Genomic DNA, 25,064 nt, shown 5'->3' with positions numbered 1-25,064 from the left:
AATCAAATACAAATTAAAATAAGATGTTATTTTCTACCTATAAGAATAATGAAGATTAAAAAAATGACGAATTCCCAGGACCAGTTAGCTCCCATGAAGGAAAATAAACACTTGCACACAGCTGGTGGGATTTAAATCAGGACTCCAGAAGACAAATAGGGAATATTTTGTGAAAAAGCTTTTAAATGTTTATGCCATATGGAAAAAAATTCTTCCATTTTTGAAAGAAACAACAAGGTTATAAAATAACAATGAAACTTTTTAAATTAAAATACAGATATATATATATATATATACATATATATGTTTATATGTATATACAATGTTTTTAATTATATATATTATAGCAAAATATTAACAATAACTATCTCTATATGAAAAGGATTACAGGAAATTTTTCTTTTTTTTGTTTATTTGTATAATTGATTTTCCTATAGTAAACACGTTGCTAGTTTCATCACCCCTAGATCAGTATTTCTTAACAATACCTGGGCAGGTTGAAAAAGCAAGGTTCTGAACCTGTAAAATCAAAGGCTGGACTGGGAAGAATGAAGTGGGTCTATAAATCTGGTCCCATACGATGTCGAAGATAAAATTAATGAAAAAATTGAGTCACCAAGCAATGCAATGTAATCTCTTTACTTAAATATTATATATTATAAATTAGTAAATATGAGATTGTATATATTGTTTATAGATTATGTATTAATTGTATTATATAATAAATATAACGGTTTGGGGAAAAGACAGAACACATTTACTTTCTGTACATTTCTATTATTTTTTCCCAACAAGCATTAATTACTTTGATATTAAAACACTCAATTAGTGGCTCCTGGGTGGCTGAGTCGATTAAGGTTATGATCGATCTCAGGGTTTGGGAGACTGGACCCCACTGGGAGCCCTGTGCTGACAGCACAGAGTCTGCTTGGGATTCTCTCTCTCCATCTCTCACTTCCCGTCCTCCACACACCCCTCCCCTGCTCACACACACTCTCTCTCAAATAAACGTTAAAAAATAAATAACACAAAAATACAAAAGTTGAGGGAGGAGCTGATCAAAATTCATAAAGTGCACACATTTTTGTTAAGTTACGGAAATACCAAACTCAGTGTGAACATCCACCAAGCTTAACGGATATTATTTAATAGCAAACAAATTACCCCTAGTTACAAGTCTAGTACTTGAAAATCAAATAGACTTATAGACATTTTTACTCCAAGATTGGTCTATGTGGGAAATGTTAAGATATTCAATAATTACTTCGCTACGCCTAACGGTTATTGATCAATAATTGTTCATGAATGGAAACTGGTAATAGAACCAGAGGGCATGAATATGTAAAGAGCCTTAAAGGTGAGGAAACAGGCTTCACAGAAGTTCACCACCTGAGACAACACGGTCCCTGAGTCCCACCAAGTTTAGCTGTAGAAACTTTTTAGGTTGAAAACACACACAGCAATCCCAACAACTCTCTTGGATCTTCCTTTGGAGACTTCGGCTAGAGCTGTCCTGAAGTGACTCAGTAATGATACAACTTATGTAAACTTCACGGTCACACTCTCAGGAAACGTGCCCACTGTCTAACAACAAATGGCACACAACTGCCATAAAAGTCGTTCACGGTCTCAGGAGACAGGATCTTGAGCTTACCTCTCATCAGGGCTGTGCGCCCTCCCGGGTGCCAACTTCCTGTGCTTCACCCTGACCCCATCAGAAGTCTGTCCCTTGGACTTCAGAGAGGCGCTATGCGGTACCAGGAAGAAAGGTGCCTGTCAGATGGACGTGGTGACCTCGTGCTCTCCTGGGAGGGCCACAGCTCAGGTTGCCCAAAGCACTCCTGGGGAATGGGACCACTCTTCTCCCCATGCCCGTGGCCACCCTTCTCCTCCCTGCTGGTGGGCAGTGTGTGCAGGAAGGCGTGGAGGACCCCCTCCCATCCTCTGCCTCTCGGTGGTGCTGACAGGCCTGGGTTCTCGGACACAGCAGATGCTCTCTGGCCTCTTGTCTGTGAGTCACCAGGGGCTCTCCCCGAGGCGGGTGGCTGAACCGTCACCGTGTTTCTCCAGCCCTGGGGCCGGAGCAGGCTGAACCCGGCCCCCGGTTCCCCTGGTGCCTGAGGCCCAGGGTAGCCTCGCTTCCCGTTCCCAGCCACCCCCTTGGATCACCACTGCTGGTGGAGCATCTGGGGAGCCGGGGTGGGGGTGGGGAAGGTCTTGTTGGAAAGGTAACACACCCCTTCCCTCTTGGGGTCAGGTGCCTCCTTGTCCCATTGTGTGCTAGGTGGACTGACCTGGCGAGCCAGCCAGGTTGCAAGCCGGGGACTGAGCGATGGTGGAGGGCTGAGCCAGCCCCCCGATGCTTGGCCATCTGAGGGCTACCATTGTGCCCATACATGGGTGCCACGGTTCCCTTACCTGTTCTTACTAGAAAGGTGCTGATTTGTGCGGATGTTTTAAGAGGGCAGAGGTCATTTGGGGGAGGTCTAGAGGTCAAGCAGGAGAGAAGATCCTTGCTTCCATTTCAGCCAGAGCCCCTCCCTTCTGTGATTCCTGTATTCTCCAGCCAGCTCATGTCAATAACTCATACAGAAAATTCTGGCTTCTTACAATCCACACCTCCACGACTAAGGGATGTTCTTGCAGCATTTGATGCTCTAATACTTCTATGCCTTATGGAAAACATTTCTTTTTCAAAATGACTCTCTCCTCTTGAAAATAAGGATAAATGAGATGAATGTATTAATAAACACTCTGGGCCAGGTCTAATTCTCAGGTGTGGGTCTGAAAAGCACACTGCTCTAATTCATCGCAGCTTATTTGACAGCAGATTAGCAAAACCGGCCCTTCCGGTTCCTAACTAATCTCTACTGAGCAAGAAACGGTGGCAAGGCAGATTTGTTCTATTAATGGATCCACTTTCAGTCACCGTGGCCAATTGCTTCGGCTCCTCAAGGACCCCATTAGTGCCACCTTCCTCTTACCTTTACCGGGGACACACCAAGTGTCTCACAACTATGCACTGAGAATAACCAGAGTGAGTGTGCAGGAGGAGATGCCTTTTCACCTCCCAAGTAGGATCACTTGGGTAAAGTGATACACCAAGTTACAAACCCACTGGAAGCAATCCTTTTTAATGCCATGAGTCTGGGTTTGGGAGATGGGGTGGGGCCGGGTGGGGGAGCAGGGAAGAGGGAATGCTCTGGTTTTCTTAGCTCCTGCTGAAAGGAGGGGGGACTACAGGCATCTCCTTATGGGTCTGCTTCTGGGTAGGTTGGTTAGTGAAGGGGTGTGTGGGGCTCCTGAGCACAAGGAAGGGACCTCACCAGCAGTGACATATAGGAGTTCCATGGCTCAGCAAGGGACCATCCAGTGAGAAGGGACCATCCAATGAGAAGCAGGATGGCAAAGGACCATCCAATGAGAAGGGACCATCCAATGAAAAGGTACCATCCAAGGAGAAGGTACCATCCAAGGAGAAGCAGGATGGCAAGGGACCGTCCAATGAGAAGCAGGAGCACAAAGGCTCATCTTATTTGGTCGTCTGCACGCAAACCTCTTGCAGTCACAGAACCTTTTCTTTAAAGCAAATCGTAAGCAGAGCCATATTAATATGTCAAACAGATGAAAGCGTAGGTGTTCTGCTTGTAAAGGTGTCCCATCCATCTTTACTCGTGGATGGAAGAGTAAAGAACTATAGTCTGTCTTCCCCATGACTCCTGATAGGAGCTGGACACCACATCTCCTTCCGTTGGAGGATATCACATCACCTGGAAAAGCTGGCAGAAGAAATGAAAGCAATGTTCTCCATGCCACCGAGGCAGGTCACTACGAGGGACAGGGTGAGGAGACAAGCAGTGTCCTGGAACTTCCTCTTTTCATCCCGGATAAAGTCTCTGACACCAAAACATGAGGGTGGGGGATTGAGACTGTTGTAAATCCCATGGGACTGTCAAGAACACGCTAATCTCACTGTGCGATACAGAAACAGTCGGCCGCCCTTCTACTTGTCCAGCTGTGGTGTAAGAAATGCAAGTTCCTTGTCAACACAGACAGCACGACGCACCATCACCTGTCCAGGCAACCTGTGTCCTTCCCTACCCGAGTCCCCACATGCAATTTCAGCCTCGTTACACGGAAGAATAAAACATACGCTTAGTCAGGGTTGTGAGCATAAAGCAGAATGATAGGTTTGAAGAGCAAATCCACTGTATTTACTGTTTAAGGTCATAAACTGCTATTGGTCTTAGAATGAAGAGTGTCATCACAAAGCATTTCTGCTCGCCTGTGGTTCGAAATGCTACATGTCATTTTGGAGGACTGAGAGAGCATGCAGCTCATATACCTTATGCCTATGGCACATGTTTGTTATAAATTTAGGATTGAATCCCAGCTGGTTCCAAGGACTCAGCACATTAGAAAAAACCTGGGAAGGGTTATGTGCTCTTGGAATACGTTTCCCTCTAGCCATTCAAAGGGGAGTCACACTGCAGCCCCTCTCGCCTTTTCCACCTTCGTTAGGCTCACCAGCTGGCCCGGAGGATGTTGACAACAAGGTGACTTTCACCCTTGGGTTACTGGTTGAGATTCATCATGGATTCAGTCCAGTTCAATCAATCCTGACAGCAGCTCGCGGACCCAACTCACGCGAAGGACGAATCAAGGTCTCCTTACTTACATCACCTACTTGGACTCTTTTGGGTACAAGCTGTCCCACATCCTCTGAGCTGTCCCTCCTCGGCAGCCCGGAGGGGCATAAGGATCGGAAACCTGTCTACAGCACGCATTTGTTTCACAATCTGAGATCGGGAGGCTAGGTTTTCTGTCATGACGGAGACATGAGCAAACTAAGTGTGATACTTCATGGACAAATAAATGCCCAGGATTGACCCCCCAATGCTCTGAATACTTTGGTTTACGTCAACTATCATCACATAAAGCAGGGACAACGGGGATAGGACACCTGTACCATTTGTCTTCTAACAATTAGCATCCAGGGAGGACTCATCTGTACCCAGCACAAAACTAAGTCCTTGACACTGATTATTGCTTTAAATCCTCCCAATACCCTGAGTTAGGTACCATTCTACCCCAATTTCACAGGTGAGGAAACTACTAGGGCTTAGAGAGGTTAAGCAATTCAGGAGCTGGTCCAAAGGCAGAGAGCTAAGAAGGGGCAGGCAGGGATTTGAACCCAGCTGAGCTATGTTATGCAGCCTTTGACTGAAACTTGACGCAGACACTAGAATTTTCAATTAACATGATTAACTGCGGGGTAAAATAAAACAAAATCAACACTTAGAACAGTGCCTTCCACATAGTAAGTAACGCGCATGGACATTTCACCATTCACAGCACTAAAGGCAATGTTGCTTAGTCAACCTAACATTAAGGAAACAAATATTATTTACCTTTCTTTGGGGAAGGACACAGTCACACAATATACACAGATATCTAATATCCGCTGGGTATAGATGAACAGTCTAAAACCATCACTGAAGCAAAGGAAGTACAAAATCATTTCCAAGTATTCAGGGTAGTGTGAATAAATAACACTATTCTACCCGAACAACATAACACAAAAAAAGATTTAAAAGTGTAAAGACCTCAAGTAGTTGTAATTATAGATAAATAAAATCATTGAGGGGCACCTGGGTGGCTCGGTCAGTTGAGCAGCCAACTCTTGATTTCAGCTCAGATCACAATCTTAGGGGTTCCGTTCAGGAGTTCCAGCCCAGGATCCGGTGCTCACAGCTTAGAGCCTGCTGGGATCCTCTGTCTTCCTCTCTCTGCCCCTCCCTTACCCTCCCCTCTCTTAAAAACAAATAAATGTTAAAAAGAAAAATAAGAGAAAGTCTTTGAAAATGATTTAAAGTTTCATTTCAATGTACAAAATTATAAAGCTTCAAACGAACCATTGTTAAGTTTTAATAAAGTTTAAAGTTCAGCACCTACAAAAGACCTTATGCATAGCAGGTTTCCAATAAATCGCTATCCTTCCATTATGTCTCGGATTTTTAAAACCTCTATGATGCAGGTTACATGATATTTTCTTATTAATGATTTTTAAATCATTTCCTTAGTAATGATTTTTGGGGGGGCGAAATCTCAGGATCAATCTCTACTTCAAACAAAGATAAGGAAATAACTGTCATCCTGAAAGACAAAAAGAAATAACTGGCCCAAAATAATTAAAATAATGAAGAACAGAAGTGAAATGTTTAGATATGAGAGGTAAAAAGAAAAGCAGCTTCAAAATATCTTTATTAACATTTAAGAAAATATAAAACTGTCCTGTATGCAGTAGCTGGAAACACAAGAAATATGTGTATACATTTAAGCCACCATGACGGGTGACTAGAATAAAGACATTTTGCAGTACTGGCTACATAATTAAGCAGGTAAATGCAGACCAAGAAAACACCTCTTTCTCAAAAGCATTTTGAGAAATGCCCTGGGTTACCATGGGGACTCAAGAGCTTAACTAATGTGCACTCAAAAATAACTCTTCATTTTCTAAAAGAACTTCTAAAAACTACGGAGCATAAAGATACAAATTACTCCAGTTATTTCCATAGGGCAAACGTTAGATTAAATCTGCACTGACCAAAATGGTTAGTAAACCTCTGTTCTGTTTAAAAGGAAAATAAATAAACGAGAGAGCTACTGGGAAAATGGTAAAGATTTCTAGCAACAATCGCTACACCTTTCCAGCAGACCATGCGACCCTTTCACCAATGGCAAATCTGAGGTTCCCCAAGTGTTCCCCACCATTAGGAAAATCAAGAGCATTACCTGTGGGGTGCCTAGGGTTTCTTTTGCATAAGCTTTTATCTCAGTTTAGCAACATAAAAAAAAAAAGGCACAAAACACAGGATGTATATAACCTTGGCTCACCATTACTCTGGCCTCCTTAATACAATCTGCTAAAAGACAGAAGTGTTGTGGTTCAGTTTTTTCTCATCACCTGTTTCTGTCTAATTGCAAGGCTAATGGGACAAGTAAACAGGCTGGCTGTACTGTACAACAGGTAAAATAAATCCTTCAAATCAACGACGGAGCTACCGTATTTAAAGAGACATGATTTTTTTGAAAGGGGAAAAAAATGGAGGTAGTAACATTTTCAAAAATAGTAAAAAAAAAAATTGATAAAAATAAAATAATCCAAATTGAATGTGATTTGTACTTTCTAAATCCAGCCTGTATTTGTACATCATTTCCACATTTAAAGCCCTGGGTTCTACCTGGTACTTGCTAGAAGGAATCTGCAGGGAATGAAGCCTGGGGCCTGATTCCATATATGACAAAGCATTTTTAAAAAAACTATTGATAAGCACATTGCCTTGATTTTGACCATGCAACACGAAGCATAAATTTTAAAGACCAAGCATTGGTCAGTAAAACTGAATCTCAGTAGTTGGCATGGTTCAAACAACTTTTAAGAGCATAGGAACCTGACTCAATTTAAATACTGGACCACACATTTATATGAGAAACACATTTTTAGGCCTAAAAATATAAACATTTTTCACACTTACACACTATGCACAACAAATACTAATTGAGACAAAATTGAGCAATCAGATCTGCCTAATGCTGTCAATTTTCTTGTCTTTCTGAGAGGCTTATCAATCCGCGGAGCAAAATCTATAGGCAAAAACGGAATAAATTCATGGTCTGTGGCCGCGGCCTCATTGGGACACATTAATCTTACAAGGAAAAGAAACCACATGCTAATACTGTAAAGAAAAACAAGGTGCCTATTCCCCAGAGTCTGATGAAATACTTTTTTACTTTTCCACTTTTTTCATGGACTATGCTTGCTTCTAAGGAGAAGAAGGAAGACTTGGTTAGGGAGTAAATCTTAAAGGATCCCCAAAGCTAGACAGATTTATAACGAAGTCTCTCACCTTCCAACATCTGTTACTAAAGTTCCTACATTTGTACTTAAGAAAAAAAAAATCAGACTGCGAGGAAGTTCCATCTGCATTACTTTCTTGAGTTGGGATTTACACACCTACCTGATGAGTTTTCCCTCATACTCTTTCTCCCTCAAATCTTCAAAGAAACATGCACATACACGCAAACACAGACGATGTACTGAGCCCTGCACGTACAGGATCGTCAACACAGAGAGAGAGGAGACAAGCCATACTATGATCAAAACAAATGACTGTAACCGTGAGAAACGGGTGGGTTTCTTTTAAAGCCCGCTTGGAGACCCTTAATGCCCCTCTTCCTACTCCAGGAACTTTATAGGCTCAGAAAGGCAAAACAGTTTGCATTCAAGTAAGAGAAAGAAAACAGAATGTTCGCTTTTCGGGGGCACTACAAAATCAGCCACGGGACCCCGCTGCGCCCAAGTGCAGCATTAAGGAACGCCAGCCCAGACCCTAGATACATCGTGTAATCAAGGAGAGTAAATAAATAATAGTGGTCAATGTCATTAAGAAGGAGAAAAGTAATAACGATTGTCACCACGGGCTTCCGTACAGCAGCGACACACGGACCGGGCTTCTCCTCCAGCCCCCACCGCCCGCAACCTCCCGGCAGCAGGACACCGCGGCGGAGAGAGAGGCCCGTGGGCGCCGCGCGCGCCGAGCCGTGGGGCGGGGCCGGTTCCGCGGGGCTCGGCGGGCACGCGCCCCGCCCGGCCCCGCCCTCCTCTCCAGCGCCGGCGAGTCCCGCGGGCTGGGCGGGTTTATCGGCTTCCGGTTGCTAGGGCCCGTGCCCTTGGCCTCAGGCCAGGCCTTGCGGCGGGGGTGGGGGTCGAGGGTAGTTAATCTAGGTGCTTTCCCGGCGGACTGCTTCTCGCGGGAGACTCGCAACCTGCCTTGACCTTTACCTCGCTGCCTCAATTCCGAGGAAAAGATGAAAGAGGAAAAGCCGGTCGTTTTGAGAAGCAGCTGATTGCCTTGAAGGATAGTGTAGGGGTCCAGCGCATCTTCTCCAATAATACGGAAGGAAAATTACCGGCATCAAGGGGGACGTACTAACAGGGACCATACCTTGAGCGCTTGTGTGCAAAGTTATCTTTGCGGGATAAAACGGCCCATTTATGCAGCTCCAGAGCATTCCCTTCCCAACTGTCAACGGAATCCTGATGTGCCAGGCACTTTGATGTTGCCTTGAGAACTTAGCGCATGTTTTGAGCTTCTGGCATTATTTCTAAATTGTACCAATTGGAACAGAGATCCTGGAAAATCTGATTATATTGAAGACCATCTTAGTTTTGGGTTAAAGAGTATGACCCAACTAGTCGTGGTTGAAACTTAAAACAAGTCCTTTTGCAGAAAGAAAACAAGTTACCTGTGAACTGTAAACAGATATGTCGAGTCTTAAGAGGCTATCATGGAGGGATTGCCTTAATCTTTTAGACCAAATCTTTTCCCAAATATGTAAAGTAATAACAGTTTGAAGGTAGAGGTGAAAAAATGAGTGTTATTTTTACCGTTCGGGAAAATCAGTATCTACTAGATGATATAGCATGAGCAGATTGAACATTTTGCTAATATGAGAAATTTTAGAATGATCCTGATTGGTAATAGTGTATGTATTTTAAAATTGTGTTAGTCATAAACCTAAATTTTATCTAGATTCTGTCTAGAAGTTTTAAAGAATTTTTTTTTTCCTTATCTTTTTCTTCTATAGGAATTCTGCTTGGACTCAGCACAGTATTAGCAAAGAATGATTTTCACTAAAATGTAGATTCTAATGAATTACTTTTCAGCAACAATTCAAACATATTGAAAACCTTTTCAATTCCCGATTAACCAATAGCTGTGAAAAAGTGTTCATTGTTAGTTAAAATGCAAAACCACCCACAACTACTTCGAAGACCTTTACCTCCAAAACTCCCTAAGCTGCCTTTACCTAAGAAGAGAGTCTATGCAGGTATGTGTATTAATCAGATATGTTATTAAGTTTATTTATTTTTTGTAGAAATTTCTCAGGCTGCACGGTTCAGAATCACAATAGTAAAAAAGACACTCACTAGTAACCAGTAACTTCCAAATGTTTGTTGTGAGAGGATAGCATCCAATTCAATTCTGCAGTTACAGTTGACCTTCATTATTTGTGGACTCTATGGGTGCAAAGTTACCTAACTGCTACAATTATTTCTAACGCCCAAACCAGTACCTTGTGCTGTATGTTATCTTTTTAACTCAACGATATGTCAATGAAGAAGACTTCAGAGCAGTAGAGACAGCTCTTTTTCCTTTTATCATAGGTGAAACTATGCAGGAGAGTAATACATATGGTAACTCTCAGTCATTAGTGGATGGATATGAGGCAGACAGTGAAAACATACATGTTCCCAGCTGACGTCCAATAAGGAAAATGCTCTGCCTTCTTGTTTCAGCTCTCGTACTGTAAACAACTGCCCTTTTCTCACTCTGTTTTCAGTCTTTTTCCTCTGCCATGTTTTTAAAATTTTTGTGCCTTTTGTTGGTGCTTTTGCCATCACCCCCAGGAATAGTGTTCAAGTGCTGTCGGGTGTTCCTGAGCACAAGAAGGCTGCGATGTGCCTTTACAGAGAAAAGCATGCGTTAGTCAAGCTTCCTTCAGGCATGAGTTGCAGTGTTGCTGGCTGTTTGTTCAATATTAACGAATCAACAATATATGTTAAGTGTCTTTAAATAGAAACACAGATAAAACAAGATTATGTATTGATTGGTTGCTGATAATGTTGAGACCAGAAGTTTAGAGGAACCTAACCCTATATTTTCCTTAGAAGCAATGGCTCAGTATTGGATAATTCAGTGTTCACTGAGATTTTACAGAACAGAACGGCCAGCAATAACAAGAACTGACTGGACTTCTTAGCACAGAGCTAGGAATTGGGGATGTAATAATGAGCAAAAGAGACCTTGTCCATCTTCTTCATTGGTGGCCCTCTGTTTGGGTCAAATAATCACATAAGTAATTGTCAAATTACACTGCAGTAAAGTGAAGATGAGTCCCTCGGATAACCAGAACTTTATATAATACCCTTAATCCTCTATTTCTGTATGTGGTATCTTTTGACTCTGTACAGCAATGATAAAAGCATATTTCCACTTCTTTCCCCTTTTCAGTCTCCTCAGTCACCTGATTTTAGTCCATTGTGTTCATTATTTTATAACGTATTTCATTGTTTTCGTGTCAACATTTATACTGTTAACATATGCCTAGTCCATCAGTTGATTTCCAATGCTAAATTATTACCTTTGATTCCTGGCTATTAAAGATGTAGAAATCAACATGCCCGTACTACCTCCCAATTTTCTATCCCACTTTCCCTTCAGCTTTTGTTATATCATTTCTACATGGTCATTTCTAGAATGTTCTGTTTCTACATTTACAACCTGTTGTGTAACAATAATGCCCACAGTTATGTGGATTTACTGCTCACTACCAGTTCTTTTCTTGTAGTTTTTTCATTCATCTCTTGGTTGAAGTCTATCCTCTAGTACACAATTCTTGCTATTGACATTTTGGGCTGGAAAATTCTTTTTTGGGGGAGGGGGCTCTCTTACCTTTTGGCACCTTGGAGGTTCTATGACCTTGACTGTTAATAATCCTGTGTTTCCAAAGGCTCTTGGTGGAGTACTTTGCATATAGTAGGTGTTCAAAATATTTGTTGTTGAAATCCATCAATACTTAAAATGACTGAAGTACAGTTTATAAACATGAACAAACACTGAAATAAAACCCTGAAATGAATATCTATAATTTGCGTAAGATGCTAGATGCCATAGGGAGTTAATGACATGAGTGATCTGGTCCCTGCCCTTCAGGACATTTTAAGACCTTTAATCAAGTTCTGGAGATGAGATACACATAAAATAAGAACCTTAACAGTATAAAGCAGCATAGAATTTTGTCCAATTAATGGTATAGGCAATAGTGGTTCATACATGTGAGTGAGCACTGGGGCAGGAATGGGGCTTGAACGAAGACTTAAGGAATTAGGAAAAGTGGAGTGAAATATGTTTTACAGAGGAGACTTGTGTACTTTTTTGATGGCAGTGAAGAGTCTCTTGGAAAAGTGGAAATTTAATATACTAGAAAAAAAAAAAACCATGGAGAAATGTGTCAAGAAATAGAGAAGCATGGAATTGAGAAGACAGATACCATCTCCATTGGAAAGATATCCCTAAACACCAGTTCCCCCTTCACCTAGTCAGGGTACCTTCCTTTATGCTCCCATAGTATTCCATGTTTACTCCTACCAAGCATTTGTCCTTCTCTAGTTTAACTGTTTACCTGCCTAGTTTCTACACTAAATGGGGAGATGTTTGATGGCAGTAAGGTTTGTGCTGTGTGACTGTCCCCTCAGCACTGTGGGTACAGCTGGCATGTGATACATGTTAAATGTTTAGTGAATTAACGAGAATGGCAAATATGGGCTACGTTAATCAAGAAAAATGGATTGAGTAAGGTTTTTAGGTAGACTTGGAAAGAAGAAAATGATTTCAACTGGCTAGTGGGGGAAGGTATTCCACGCAGTGTGGTCAACGTAGGAAATGAAATTACAAATGAGCAGTATGGGCTTTGGGATTGTCAGTAACAAATTAGAGTATCTGGGGGTTTCTCCTGGAAACTGACGAATCGTTACACAGCAAGATTAGGTGAAGTGGGTCCAGTTTGCATAGATTTTTTTTTTTAATGTTCATTTATTTATTTTTGAGAGGGAGAGAGAGAGAGAGGGAAAGCCCACATTTAGGGGACAGGGAGAGAGAGGGGGAGAGAGAATCCCAAGCAGGCTTCATGCTTAGTTCAGAGCCCAACATGGGGCTGGATCTCACAACTTTGAGATCATGTCCTGAGCCAAATTCAAGAGTCAGAGGCTTAACCGACTAAGCCACCCAGGTGCCCTGGTTTTTTAAAAATGTTTACAGTTCACATAGATAGTTATTCACCAAACTAAGAAGTCTGAATTATCACTGCTAAGATTCAGATAATTTGATGAAAACTTTATAAGGCTGCATCAGACAATCAAGGGTGAAGTTAAATTGATGTAGACTAGGATGATGGCAGTGAAAGTTAGAAGAGAAAATCTGGTTTTTTTAAAAATGTCACTTAACTAAGAGAGAAGGAGGTTAAAATGCAATAGCCTGCGTGGAAGCACATTATAAGCTATAAAGTCACTGTGTGGTTGTAAGATGTTATAGTAGTTGTCATACTTCTCACTTGGTCTGAACTTACTGGCTTGCAGCAACCTGGAACAGTGCCGAATGCCCTAGAATGGGAACCCAAGGATCTGAATTCTGGTCTTAGCTTCAACACTAATATGATGTGTGGCTTTAGGAAGTCATCCAGTCAATGGGTCTATTCTATTTATTCTATTCTGTTTCTATTCTAAACAGCAGAACTTAATTAGGTCACTGGTTTTCGATCCTAATCTCCACTGTAAACCAAATGAAGAGGGGACATGAATCCAGGAGAACAATAGCTCACTTCTTCTGTGATTCTCATGGTAGAAAAGGAAAGGGGAGTGGGATGGGGGACGAAAGGGGTGGGGAATTAGAAACTTTAGAGTTGACATATCTAATTTGAATATAGCCTGGGGTGATTAATTGCATGTGTTAAATGTGAGGAATTAGAAGTATGGCAGACGGAAAAATAACCCCACGAAAGATATCAGCATCCTAACTTCTCGAACCTGTAATGTTATCTTCTATGGCAAAAAAAAAAAAAAAAAAAAAAAAAGAGAGAGAGAGAAAGAAAAGAAAATGTTATATGGGGTTCCAAATATGATCAAGTTAAGGCTCTTGTGATGAAAGATTATTTTGGATTATTCGGGTGGGCCCAAAATGCAGTCACATGTATCCTTATAAGAGAGAAGCAGAGATTACACACACACACACACACACACACACACACACACACACAGGCAGAGAGAAGACTATGATACGAAGATGGATCAAAGAGAGATTTGAAGGTGCTGGCCTTGAAGATAGGAGTGATGTGGCCACAAGCCATGGCGTGCTGGCAGCCACCAGAAGCTGCAAGAGGCAAGGAATGGATTCTCTACAGGGGAGTCCAGACAGAACAGGGCCCTGCTGATACCTTGATTTTTGGCTCAGTTATATAACTTTGGACTTCTGGCCTCCAGAGCTGTGAGAGAATAAATTTCTGTTGTTTTATGCCATGAAGTTTGTGGTTATTTGTTACAGCAGCTAGAGGAAACTAATACAAGAGGAATCTAGGATTCCAGTGTGTGTGTGTGTGTGTGTGTGTGTGTGTGTGTGTGTGTGACTAAATAACAGCTGTATCTCTATGAGATAAAGGAGGACAGAAAGTGCTGATGACTTTGGTGTAGACATGACAAGTTTGAGGTGCTTAGGGCTTCCAGACCCAGATTTAGAATTATTACTGTAGATGGAAAATTAGTTACAATTGGGGGAGGGATAATGATAGAATCTTTGGAAGTACAAAATGGTAAGTTGAGAAAGAGAAAGGTTTGCGTAGAGAAGATAAATGGGCAGGTGGTAGGAATGGAAAAATGGCTCTCATGAGAGCCAAGGAAAGAGTGAATTTCATGGAGAATAGGGTGGATTAAAGTATCGAATGCCAAGAGGAGGTCACATAAAGGTAAATAATAATGTGTACCCATTAGGTTTAGCAACAAGATATCAATGATCACTTTGTGATAACAGCTTTGGTAGTAGAGGTGGAAAATTCCAGGTCGTAATGGTTTGAAGCGTAAATAGGAGGAAACTTTCAGTGTCAGCCTCAAAATGTAAAGAGATTGAAAGCGATCACTCATATCCTCATAAGGGGGAAAAGTAAATAAACTGATAATTGGTGACTTTCTTAGATCCATCAGAAAATTCGAGTCACAGAGCAAACCAGCATCCTGAAATCTGGAGAGACAGGCAGCTATAGAGAATCTCAGCTGAGATTGGTTTATTGGGATCAGAAGATACTTAAGCCAGTAAGTGGTAGGAACAGTTAAATGCTAATTTTGACAAATTGCTGGAGGTTGAGTGTGGACTAGCTTAAGAGTTAAAAACTCCTAGGGTCTGGTCTTAGGGGAGCCTCCACACTGCCATGGGTTTTAACTCCAGGAGCCCCACAAGATTCTCATGAAGAGCAGAGAAAAATTTGTTCATCTTTTCCCCAGTATGAGGGAGAAAGTAACCACTGAAACACTCCCAGAGCATGCTTCTGCCCTCTAAAGAAAACTACATCACCAGACCCTTATCTGACCTGGGGTAAGGTCAAGTTAGATAACCCTCTCCCCCTGTAGCCTTTCTGTGTCATGTAAGGGGAAGAAAAAGCTAAGAAACATTCTGAAAGCCACAACCCAGGGATTCAGGCCCACTAAAACCCCGAGATTTTTATATAATAAATATATATATGAGGGGCGCCTGGGTGGCTCAGTCTGTTAAGCGTCTGACTTTGTCTCGGGTCATGAGCTCACGGTTAGTGAGTTCGAGCCTCATGTCGGGCTCTGTGCTGACAGCTCAGAGCCTGCAGCCTGCTTTGGATTCTGTGTCTCCTTCTCTTTCTCTGCCCCTCCCCCGCTATCGCTCTGTCTCTCTCAAAAATAAATAAACATTAAAATAAATAAAAATAAATGGGGCGCCTGGGTGGCTCAGTCAGTTAAGCGTCCAACTTTGGCTCAGGTCATGCTCTCGCCGTTTGTGAGTTCGAGCTCCACATCGGGCTCTGTGCTGACAGCTCAGAGCCTGGAGCCTGCTTTGGATTCTTTGTCTCCCCCTCTCTCTGCCCCTCCTGTGCTTGAGTTCTGTCTTTCTCTGTCTCTCAATAATGAATAAGCATTAAAAAATAATAAAAAATAAATTAATAAAAATAAATACATGAGATTTTTTATAATAAGAATATACAATAATTCCTTTCCCTAATACCTTATCACTACATCAGTAGGGTTCTAATATAAAAAGAGGGGATTACAACTGAAAGAGCTTTAAGATGCAGACTTTATTTAAGAAGGCATCTGTAGGGAAGCACAGAGACAAAAAAGGAGGAAAAAAGAAAAACAAGAAAACTAGAAGAAACTTAAATGTCTGACACCAACAGCTACAGTCACCTCCATTCCCATTCCCCAGTACATCATGCTCAGCTTTTGGCAAAAGAATTACAACTCATGCTTAAAGATTAGAAAAGAACACAGTCTGAAGAGAAAAAGGAAGCATTTAGAACCACACTCAGATAGGACACAGTAACTGAAACTATCAGACAGCAAATTGAAAATAACTGATTGATATATGAAGAACCTTGATGGAAAAAGTAGACAGCATGCAAGAACAGAATAATGTAAGCAGGGATGTGGAAACTATGGAAGAATCAAGGGAAATGCTAGAAGTAAAAATTACTGCAATGGAAATAAACAGTGCCTTTAATGGGCTCATCAGGAGCCTGGACACGACTGAGAAAAGGATCTGTGAGTTTGACAACAGGCCAGGTGAAAATTCTCAAACTCAAATGCGAGGAGTAAAAAGAATAAACAAAATAACAAAAAAGAATACCAAAAAACCTGTGGGAAAATAACAAAAGACAGGACCTACGGGTAATGGAAATACGAGAGGAGACAAAACAGCCGTGAGAGCAGAAGAGATGTTTGAAGTAACAGTGGCTGAGAATTTGCCAAAATTAATGACAGACCAGACCACAAATCCGGGAAGCTCAGGGAACATCTACCAGGATAAATATATTTTAAAAATGCACTTAGTCATATCTTATTTAAACTGCAGAACACTAAAGACAGAGGGAAACTCTTGAAAGGAGGTGGGGCAGGGGGAGGGGGGGGGAAATCCCTACAGAGAAAAAGGATTCAGAATCACATTGGATTTCTTGTCAGAAACCATGCAAGTAAGAAAAGAATAAAATGAAAAAGTTAAAAGTGTTGAAAGAAAAAAAAAAACTCCACCAAAGTAGAATCTGTATTCAAGTGAAATTATCCTTCAAAAACGGAGAGGGGCACCTGGGTGACTCGGCTGACTCTTGATTTCGGTTCAGGTCACGATCCCACTGGGACCGTGGGACCCAGCCCTGCCTGGGGGCTCCATGCTGAGCATGAAGTGTGCTTGATATTCTCTCTCTCTCTCTCTCTCTCTCTCTCTCTCTCTCTCTCTCTCTCTCCCTCCCCCTCTGCTCCTCTTCCCACCTCATGCTCTCTCTCTCTCTTAAAAAAAAAAAAATGAAGGAGAAATATAGACTTCCTCAGACAAAAACTGTGGGTATTTGTGGCCACTAGAACTTTTTAGAAGTTCTTTTGTGTTAAAAGAAGAAAAATGATATTGATCCAAAACTCAGATCTACCTAAAGAAAGGAGGAGTATCAGAGAAGGAAAACTGGAGTGAAATAAAAATTTATTTGTCTTATTCTTCCTTGATCTAATAACTATTTGAATGAATAATAGCCACAGTGTATTAGGTGATTACAGCATAAGGATAAATGAAATGAAAGGCAGCAACACTATAAAGAATGGGAGAGAGGTCTTGGGAATACTCTGTTAAAAGACACCCACAATACCTGTTAAGTGGCATCCTATTATTTGAAAGCAGACTTAGGGTATGGAAGTGTTGAATTACTACATTGCACACCTGAAACTATTATAACACTGTAGGTTAAATGACTGGAATTAAAGTTAAAAAAAAAAAAGAAAAGAAAGTAGACTTCGATTATTGAAAGGATAATAAAAGAAACTTTTTATTATGAATTAAATATCCTTTCTAAATGCCGCACATCAGACTTGAGTTGTCTTGGTTTTTTGCATAGCAAGATAGTTGTAATTTACAGTTTTGATTCCAATCAATAAAGTACATGCCAATTAAAAAAAAAAGAAAATAGACTTAGGTTAACTGTAAATGTATAGTATAAACTTCAGGGAAACCACTTAACATTTTTTGTAAAAGAAGCATAATTGATATGCTAAGAGAAGAGAGAAGCTGAGAAACTGAAGGAGAGAAACTGAATGCTTGTAAAATGCTCAACTAAAACCAGAAAAAGATAAAAAGGAAGAGAATATTAAAAAAAAAAGCAGCGGTGCAGTATACATATTTTGCATATAACAAAACAACCTATTAGAGAGAGAGAGGCAAACCAGAGGAGACTCTTAAATACAGAGAACGAACTGAGGGTTGATGGGGGGATGGGGCAGCGGGGAAGATGGGTGATGGGCACTGAGGAGGGCACTTGTTGGGATGAGCACTGGGTGTTGTATGTGAGCGATGAATCACGGGAATCTACTCCCAAAACCAAAAGCACGCTGTATACCCTGTATGTTACCCAACTTGACAATAAATTATATAAATAAATAAATACATACATAAATACATCAAATAAATAAATAAATAAATAAATAAATAAATAAATATAAAACAAACTGTTATAGCAGATAAAAAACAAGACCCAACTATATGTTGTCTATGAGAGACTCACTTTTTAATAAATTATTTGTTTATTTTGAGAGAGAGAGAGAGAGCATGCAAGTGGGTGAGGGGCAGAGAGAGAGAGAGAGAGAGAGAGAATTCGAAGCAGGCTCCATGCTCTCAGTGCAGAGTCTGACTTGGGGCTCAGACTCACGAACCATGAGATCATGAACTGAGTCAAAACCAAGAGTCAGACACTTAACCAAATGAGCCACCCAGGCACCCCTACAAGAAACTTACTTGAAATATAAAAACACAGAGAGGTTAAAAGTAAAGGTGTAGAGAAAGACATACCACACTAACACTAATCAAAAAAATATATAGTAGCTATATTAATTTCAGACAGAGCAGATTTCAGAACAAGAAAAGTTATTGGGGGAAAATAGGAGCAATATTTACTTATAAAGGAGTCAATTCTTTAAAAAGACAACAGTCTTTAACTGACAGGCACCTGAAAGAGAGAGAGGCAAAATATTTCAGGCAAAAACTGCTAGAGTTGTTAGGAGAAATAGATAAATCCATTGTTATAGTTGGAGAGTTCCACACCCCTTATCAGTAATTAACAGATCTAGCAGGCAGAAAATTAGTAAGGATATAGTTGAACCAAATAGTACCAACAATTGACAGGATCTAATTGACATTTATAGAGCACTTCATCCAACCACAGCAGAAAATATTCTTCTCCCTCACATAAGACACTCATCAAGCTAGACCACATTCTGGGCCATAAAACACACTTAAAAAAAAAACACAGATATTCTACAGTGTTTGTTCTCAGAACACAATGGAATTAAACTAAAAATCAGTAACAGAAAGATATGTGGAAATCCAAAAATATTTGGAGATTAAACAACACACTTAAATAGCACATGGGTCAGAGAAGTCACAGAGATATTTTACAATGTTTTTTAACTAAATGGAAATAAAATTACAGCCTATCAAAATATGCAGTGTAAAACAATAGGGCTTAAAAGGTATGTAGAGCCTTGAATGCATATTTTAGAAAAAGAAGATTAATCTAAAACAAATACTTTAAACTTTTACTTTAGGAAACTAGAAAAAGGAGAAGAATATAAACCTAGTGCAAGCAGAAGAAAATAAATAATAATTAGAGCAGAAATAAGTTGAAAAAAGAAAATCAGTTGAGAAAATCAACAAAACCAAAAGCTAGTTCTATGGAAAGATTAATAAAATTGATAAAACTCTAACAAGGCTATCTAAGAAAAAAGAGAGAAGAAATAAATTACTGCTATCAGAGATGAAAGAGGGTTCATTGCTTCTGAGTCTATGGACATTAAAAAAAAAAAGGTAAAGAAATATTATGAACAACTCTAGGTCCATACATTTGGTAACAGATAAAAGGGACAGATTCTTTCAAAGACATAAACTACCAAAACTCACACAAAGTAAAATATATAACCTGCTATAAATAATGTTTATATTTATAAATAATTTATTACTTTATAGGCTTGTATAGGCCTAGTTTAAGAAATTGAATCAGGGGCGCCTGGGTGGCGCAGTCGGTTAAGCGTCCGACTTCAGCCAGGTCACGATCTCGCGGTCTGTGAGTTCTAGCCCCATGTCGGGCTCTGGGCTGATGGCTCAGAGCCTGGAGCCTGTTTCCGATTCTGTGTCTCCCTCTCTCTCTGCCCTCCCCCGTTCATGCTCTGTCTCTCTCTGTCCCAAAAATAAATAAAAAACGTTGGAAAATAAAATTAAAAAAAAAAAAAAGAAATTGAATCAGTAATTAATAACTTCGCAAAATAGAAAGCACCAGGCCCAGATAGAGTCACTGGTGAATTCTACCAAACATTTAAAGAGTAAATGATATCCATTCTCTACAAACTATTCCAGAAGATAGATGCAGACAGAACACTTCCTAAGTCATTTGGTGAGAGCAGTATACCCTAATACCAACACCGGACAAAGAACTTACAAGAAAACTACATATAAATATCACCCATGAACATAAGTGCCAAAATCCTCCACAAAATTTTAGCAAATTGAATTCAACAATGTATAAAAATAATTACACATCATGACCAAGTGGAATTTATTCTAGATATGCAAGACTGGTTCAACACTCAAAAATCAGTTAATGTCACCCATCATATAAATAGCCTAAAGAAGAAAAATCACATGATCACATCAGTAGATATAGAAAATCCATCTGTCAAAATCCAGCATGCCTTCATGAAGTAATTCTCAGCAAACTAAGAATAGATGAGAACTTTCTCAACTTGATAAAGAAGATCTACCCCAAATCCCACAGCTAACAACATCTTTAATGGTGAGAAACTAGATGCTTTCCCCCTAAAATGACAAAGGATGTCCCCTCTCACCACTGCTATTCAGCAATTGTACTAAAAAATCCTAGCTAATGCAATAGGACAAGAAAATGAAATAAAAGCCGTACAAGTTGAGAAGAAAGAAATAAAACTATCTTTATTCTATGTAGAAAATCCCAAAGAATCAACAAAAGAACTCTTGGAAATAAAAAACAGTTATAGCAATGTTACAAGATACAAGATTAATATACCCAAATCAATTGCTTTCCTATATACCAGCAACAGTTAGAATATGAAATTCAAAACACTACAACTTACTTTAGTATCAAAACACACTACAATTGGGGCGCCTGGGTGGCTCAGTTGGTTAAGCATCCAACTCCGGCTCAGGTCATGATATCACAGTCCGTGAGTTTGAGCCCCGCGTCGGGCTCTATGCTGGCAGCTCAGAGTCTGGAGCCTGCTTCAGATTCTGTGTCTTCCTCTCTCTCGGCCTCTCCCCTGCTCATGCTCTGTCTCTCTCTGTCTCAAAAATAAATAAAAACACTAAAAAAATTTTTTTAAATACACTAGAATTAATTTAGGCATAAAGCTAATAATGTATTATAGGATTTATATGCATAAAACTACCAAATTGTGATAAAAGAAATAAAAAATATATAAATAAATGGAAAGGTATTTCATCTTCATGAATAGGAAGATTCAATATTGTTAAACCTGATCTACAGATTCAAAGAAATCTCAGCCAAAATACCAGCAAGTTGTTTAGTGTGTATTGACAAAATTATTCTAAAGTTTATATGTAAAGGAAAAACACAATACCAAATACAATACTGAAGAAGAGGAAGGAAGTAAAATTGTCACCACTCAATTTCAAGACTTTAAAGTAATACAGTGTTGTATTGGCAAAATAAAGGACAAATAGATCAATGGATGAAAACAGAGAGCCAAGAAATAGATATACACAAATATAGTCAACTGATCTTTGACAAAAGAACAAAGAACAAAGGTATAGTCTTTTCAGTTAATGGTCCGGGAACAAATTAACTAGGTATCAACACTCAAAAAAAAAAAAAAAAATTAATCTAGACCAGACCTTATACCTTTCACAAAAATAAACACAAAATAAGCATAGACCTAAATGTACAAATGCAAAACACTAAAACGCCTAGAATATAACACAGGAGAAAGTCTAGGTGACCATGGATTTGGCAATGACTTTTTAGATATGACACCAAAGGAACAGTCCATGAAACTGAAGATTTATCAGGTTTATATTTCCATCTGTTTCTTTTGGAACACTCCTTTATGCATTAAATAGAAATAAAACAATACAATAATAAAAACGAACAACCCATGAAATAAAAAATTGGTAAGTTGAACTTCATTAAAATTAAAAACTTCTACTCTGTGAAAGACATTGTTAAAAGAATAAGAAGACAAGACACACACTGGCAGAAAATATTTACAAAACACATATCTGATACAGGACTTTCTATCCCAAATTAATGATCTCTTAAATTAAATAATAAGAAAAGAATCTAATTAAAAAGTGGTCTAGGGGCACCTGGGTGGCTCAGTCGGTTGAGTGACTCTTGATCTCAGCTCAGGTCATGATCCTGGGTTCTTGGGATGGAGCCCCACTGAGTGTGAAGCCTGCTTGGGATTCTATCTTTCTTCCTCTGCCCCTCTCCCCTGCTTGTGTGCACACACACACTCTCTCTCTAAAATAATAATAATAATAATAAATAATAATAACAATAATAATAATAAAAGTGAGCTAAATATCTGAAATGTCACTTCACTGAAGATATCCAGAAAGCAAATAACCATAGGAAAACATGCTTAACACTAAACGTTAAAAAATGTTCTTTTTTTAAAAAGGAGGGGGGCGCCTGGGTGGCTCGGTCGGTTGAGTGTCCAACTAAGGCTCAGGTCATGATCTCACAGTTCTTGGGTTCGAGCCCTGCGTCAAGCTCTGTGATGACAGCTCAGAGCCTGGAGTCTGCTTCAGATTCTGTGTCTCCCTCTCTCTCTGCCCTTAACCCGCTAGTGTTCTGTCTCTCTCTGTCTCTCAAAAATGAATAAAAATGTTTAAAAAAATTTTTTTAAGAAAAAATGCTTAACGCCGAAAAAAGAAAGAAATTAAGAAAAAAAGATAAAAAATGCTTAATATTTGCATTTGTCATTAGAGACTGAAAATTAAACCAACAATGAGATACCCCACTGCATACCTCTTAGAATAGTTAAAATACACAACACTGACACCACCAAATTCTGGAGAAGAGCAAAACAAACCCCTCTTATTTATTCAAGGCTACATACTGCATGATTCCAACCACTGTAGTATTTTGGAAAAGGCAAAACAATAACACGGTAAAAACTAAAAAATCAGGGGTTGCCAGAAATTTGTTTAGAGAGAGAAGTGTTGAATAGGTGAGGCACAGGGGAATTTTAAGGTGGTAAAATTATTTTTTATGATACTGTAATAGTGGATGCATGGCATTACACATTTGTCCAAATCTATGGAAATGTACAACACAGAGAATGAACCTAATGTCAAGTATGGACTTGAATTAATTGTATGTCAACATTGGTTCATCAATTATAATAAATGTACTCACCAATCAGGATGTTAATAATAGATAAAATTGTAGGGGGGAATATATAGGAATTGTAATCTTGCTCAAGTATTTTCATATCTAAAATTGTTCTAAAAAGAAAGACTATTAATTAAAAGTTACAGACTAAATAAAGTGAAACAGCAAACAGAACAGAGAGGAGAAGACATCAAACTGAGGGTCAGTTACTTCACACTCCAGAAGGATAAATATGGTGAGACTGTGATGGTTGGAAGGAGTTCTGGAGTTTGTTGAGGATTTTGCTTGAGTTATTATGTTTTGTTTTAATATGGGAGAGAGGGAAAAAAGTTGAATGATGGTGTGACCATTTTTCTTGAATAAGCTAGTTTTTATTAGTGCCATACAAGCAGGAAGCAAACGTTCTTATTCTCCCACTAGTGCCCTTCAAACTCACCCAGGACACACAGCTTTCCTCCAAGGCTTTTCTAGTCAACTTCACCTCTTAGCCTTGTTTCCTTTTCAGATATTAAACGAATATTTCAATCTGAATCATTACTTTTATCTGGTCTGCCCCTTCCCCCAGCTCAGACTAGGTCTGCAAATTTTTAGACACACCAGAGGAGACAGGGGCGTGACAAGGTCTTCCACCTGGTTCTTTACTTCTTTCCCCCAACTTATGGTTTCTGCTCCTCCATAAGTGGGGCTAGGGATGGAGAAGAGTTAAGGAGAGTTAAAAACTAGGCGTCAGTCTCTGTACCCCCTGAAATGCCAGGAGATACAGGTCAAGGAGTTTCAAGGATACTCTTGCCTTGCTCCAATTGGAACCCAGGACTCGGTGGGCTGATCCCTTTTTGCTACTCTGTAAGTATTAGTGGGGGAGGTGAGTAGAGGAATGATATGTTATTTTCTCCTCCTGGCATACATTCCTGCTCTCTAAATGGTTCTCTGAGAATTCTGGTCACATTGTTTGAGGTTGGGGAAAAATCATCCTCTTCCACCCACCACAAGGAGGGGGAAGATTGAGGAAACACATAGCACTCCAATAACTCTATCCAGGAGAATTCCTCTCTCTGAACTCAGGTCAGACTCCAGCCATCTCTTATGTGTAGACAGCAGATGGATGAGACCTGGATTTGTTTTGGCGTCTCTTTGCAAGCCTTGCCTTAAAGAATCTATTATCTCTTCTTTAGAAGGTAGAAGTCTTCATCATTTAGTACTCAACTGAGACAATGGGAAAGAGTCATTTGACATTCTGTCCCATAGGAAAGAGAAAGTATATTTGGTGTGGTGAGGTACCGAAGAACCATTGTATGTTTTCTGGACCTAGGAGAGAAAAGAACATTTACCTTTTAACCTAACTGAACTTGTCGTATTTTGTACCCAGCATCAGGATGTTATCGTTTCAAAAGACACATTGGTCTGACATTTGGCGTTGAAAAGAATTGTGAGTCTTTGCTCAAGGAAGTTTCAAAGAGGAAGAGCTAACGAGAAATGATAAATAACAAAACTTCATCAAAATAATTTTTACCCATTTTATTTCCAGTTTTAGTAGCAACTGGTCAAAAAATTACCTTTATACCCTTTCTTCTATCAATTCTGTTCTTCCAAGAGTCTCTCCCTACCCTTTCTAAATCTAATACAATTTAGTCTTTTCTCGTTTCCATTTGTTTACTCAAACTTTTACCCCAGTCAGTTAAACAAAAGTCCTCATAGCTGAGCAGGTATATGCAGAAATTTTTAGAAGGTGAAAGAGGGGTGAGTATGAACTTTAAGACATTAAATTTTGTCCCTGGTACCTTGATAAATAT

General features: G+C 39.8%; 1 protein-coding gene across 7 annotated transcripts in view; it reads left to right on the top strand.

Annotated features, from left to right (window-relative positions):
• The first annotated feature begins 8,680 nt into the window (after nt 1-8,680).
• LRRC63 (leucine rich repeat containing 63) overlaps nt 8,681-25,064 on the top strand; it is a 42,698-nt gene continuing 26,314 nt past the window's right edge. Inside the window, exons 1-2 of one of the 7 annotated variants that reach the window (XM_019826605.3) lie at nt 8,681-9,549; nt 9,652-9,894. In XM_019826605.3, the coding sequence (XP_019682164.3) occupies nt 9,810-9,894 (85 nt within the window). In that variant the 5' untranslated portion in view covers nt 8,681-9,549; nt 9,652-9,809. Of the gene's footprint in view, nt 9,895-25,064 lie in introns of all 7 variants that reach the window. The other 6 variants (XM_045053044.1, XM_019826597.3, XM_019826586.3 and 3 more) reach the window with 6 other exon arrangements.

The sequence above is a fragment of the Felis catus genome, chromosome A1 (genome assembly GCF_018350175.1).
Source record: "Felis catus isolate Fca126 chromosome A1, F.catus_Fca126_mat1.0, whole genome shotgun sequence".
Lineage (NCBI taxonomy): Eukaryota > Metazoa > Chordata > Mammalia > Carnivora > Felidae > Felis > Felis catus.
This window is presented reverse-complemented; position numbering and strand designations above follow the sequence as displayed.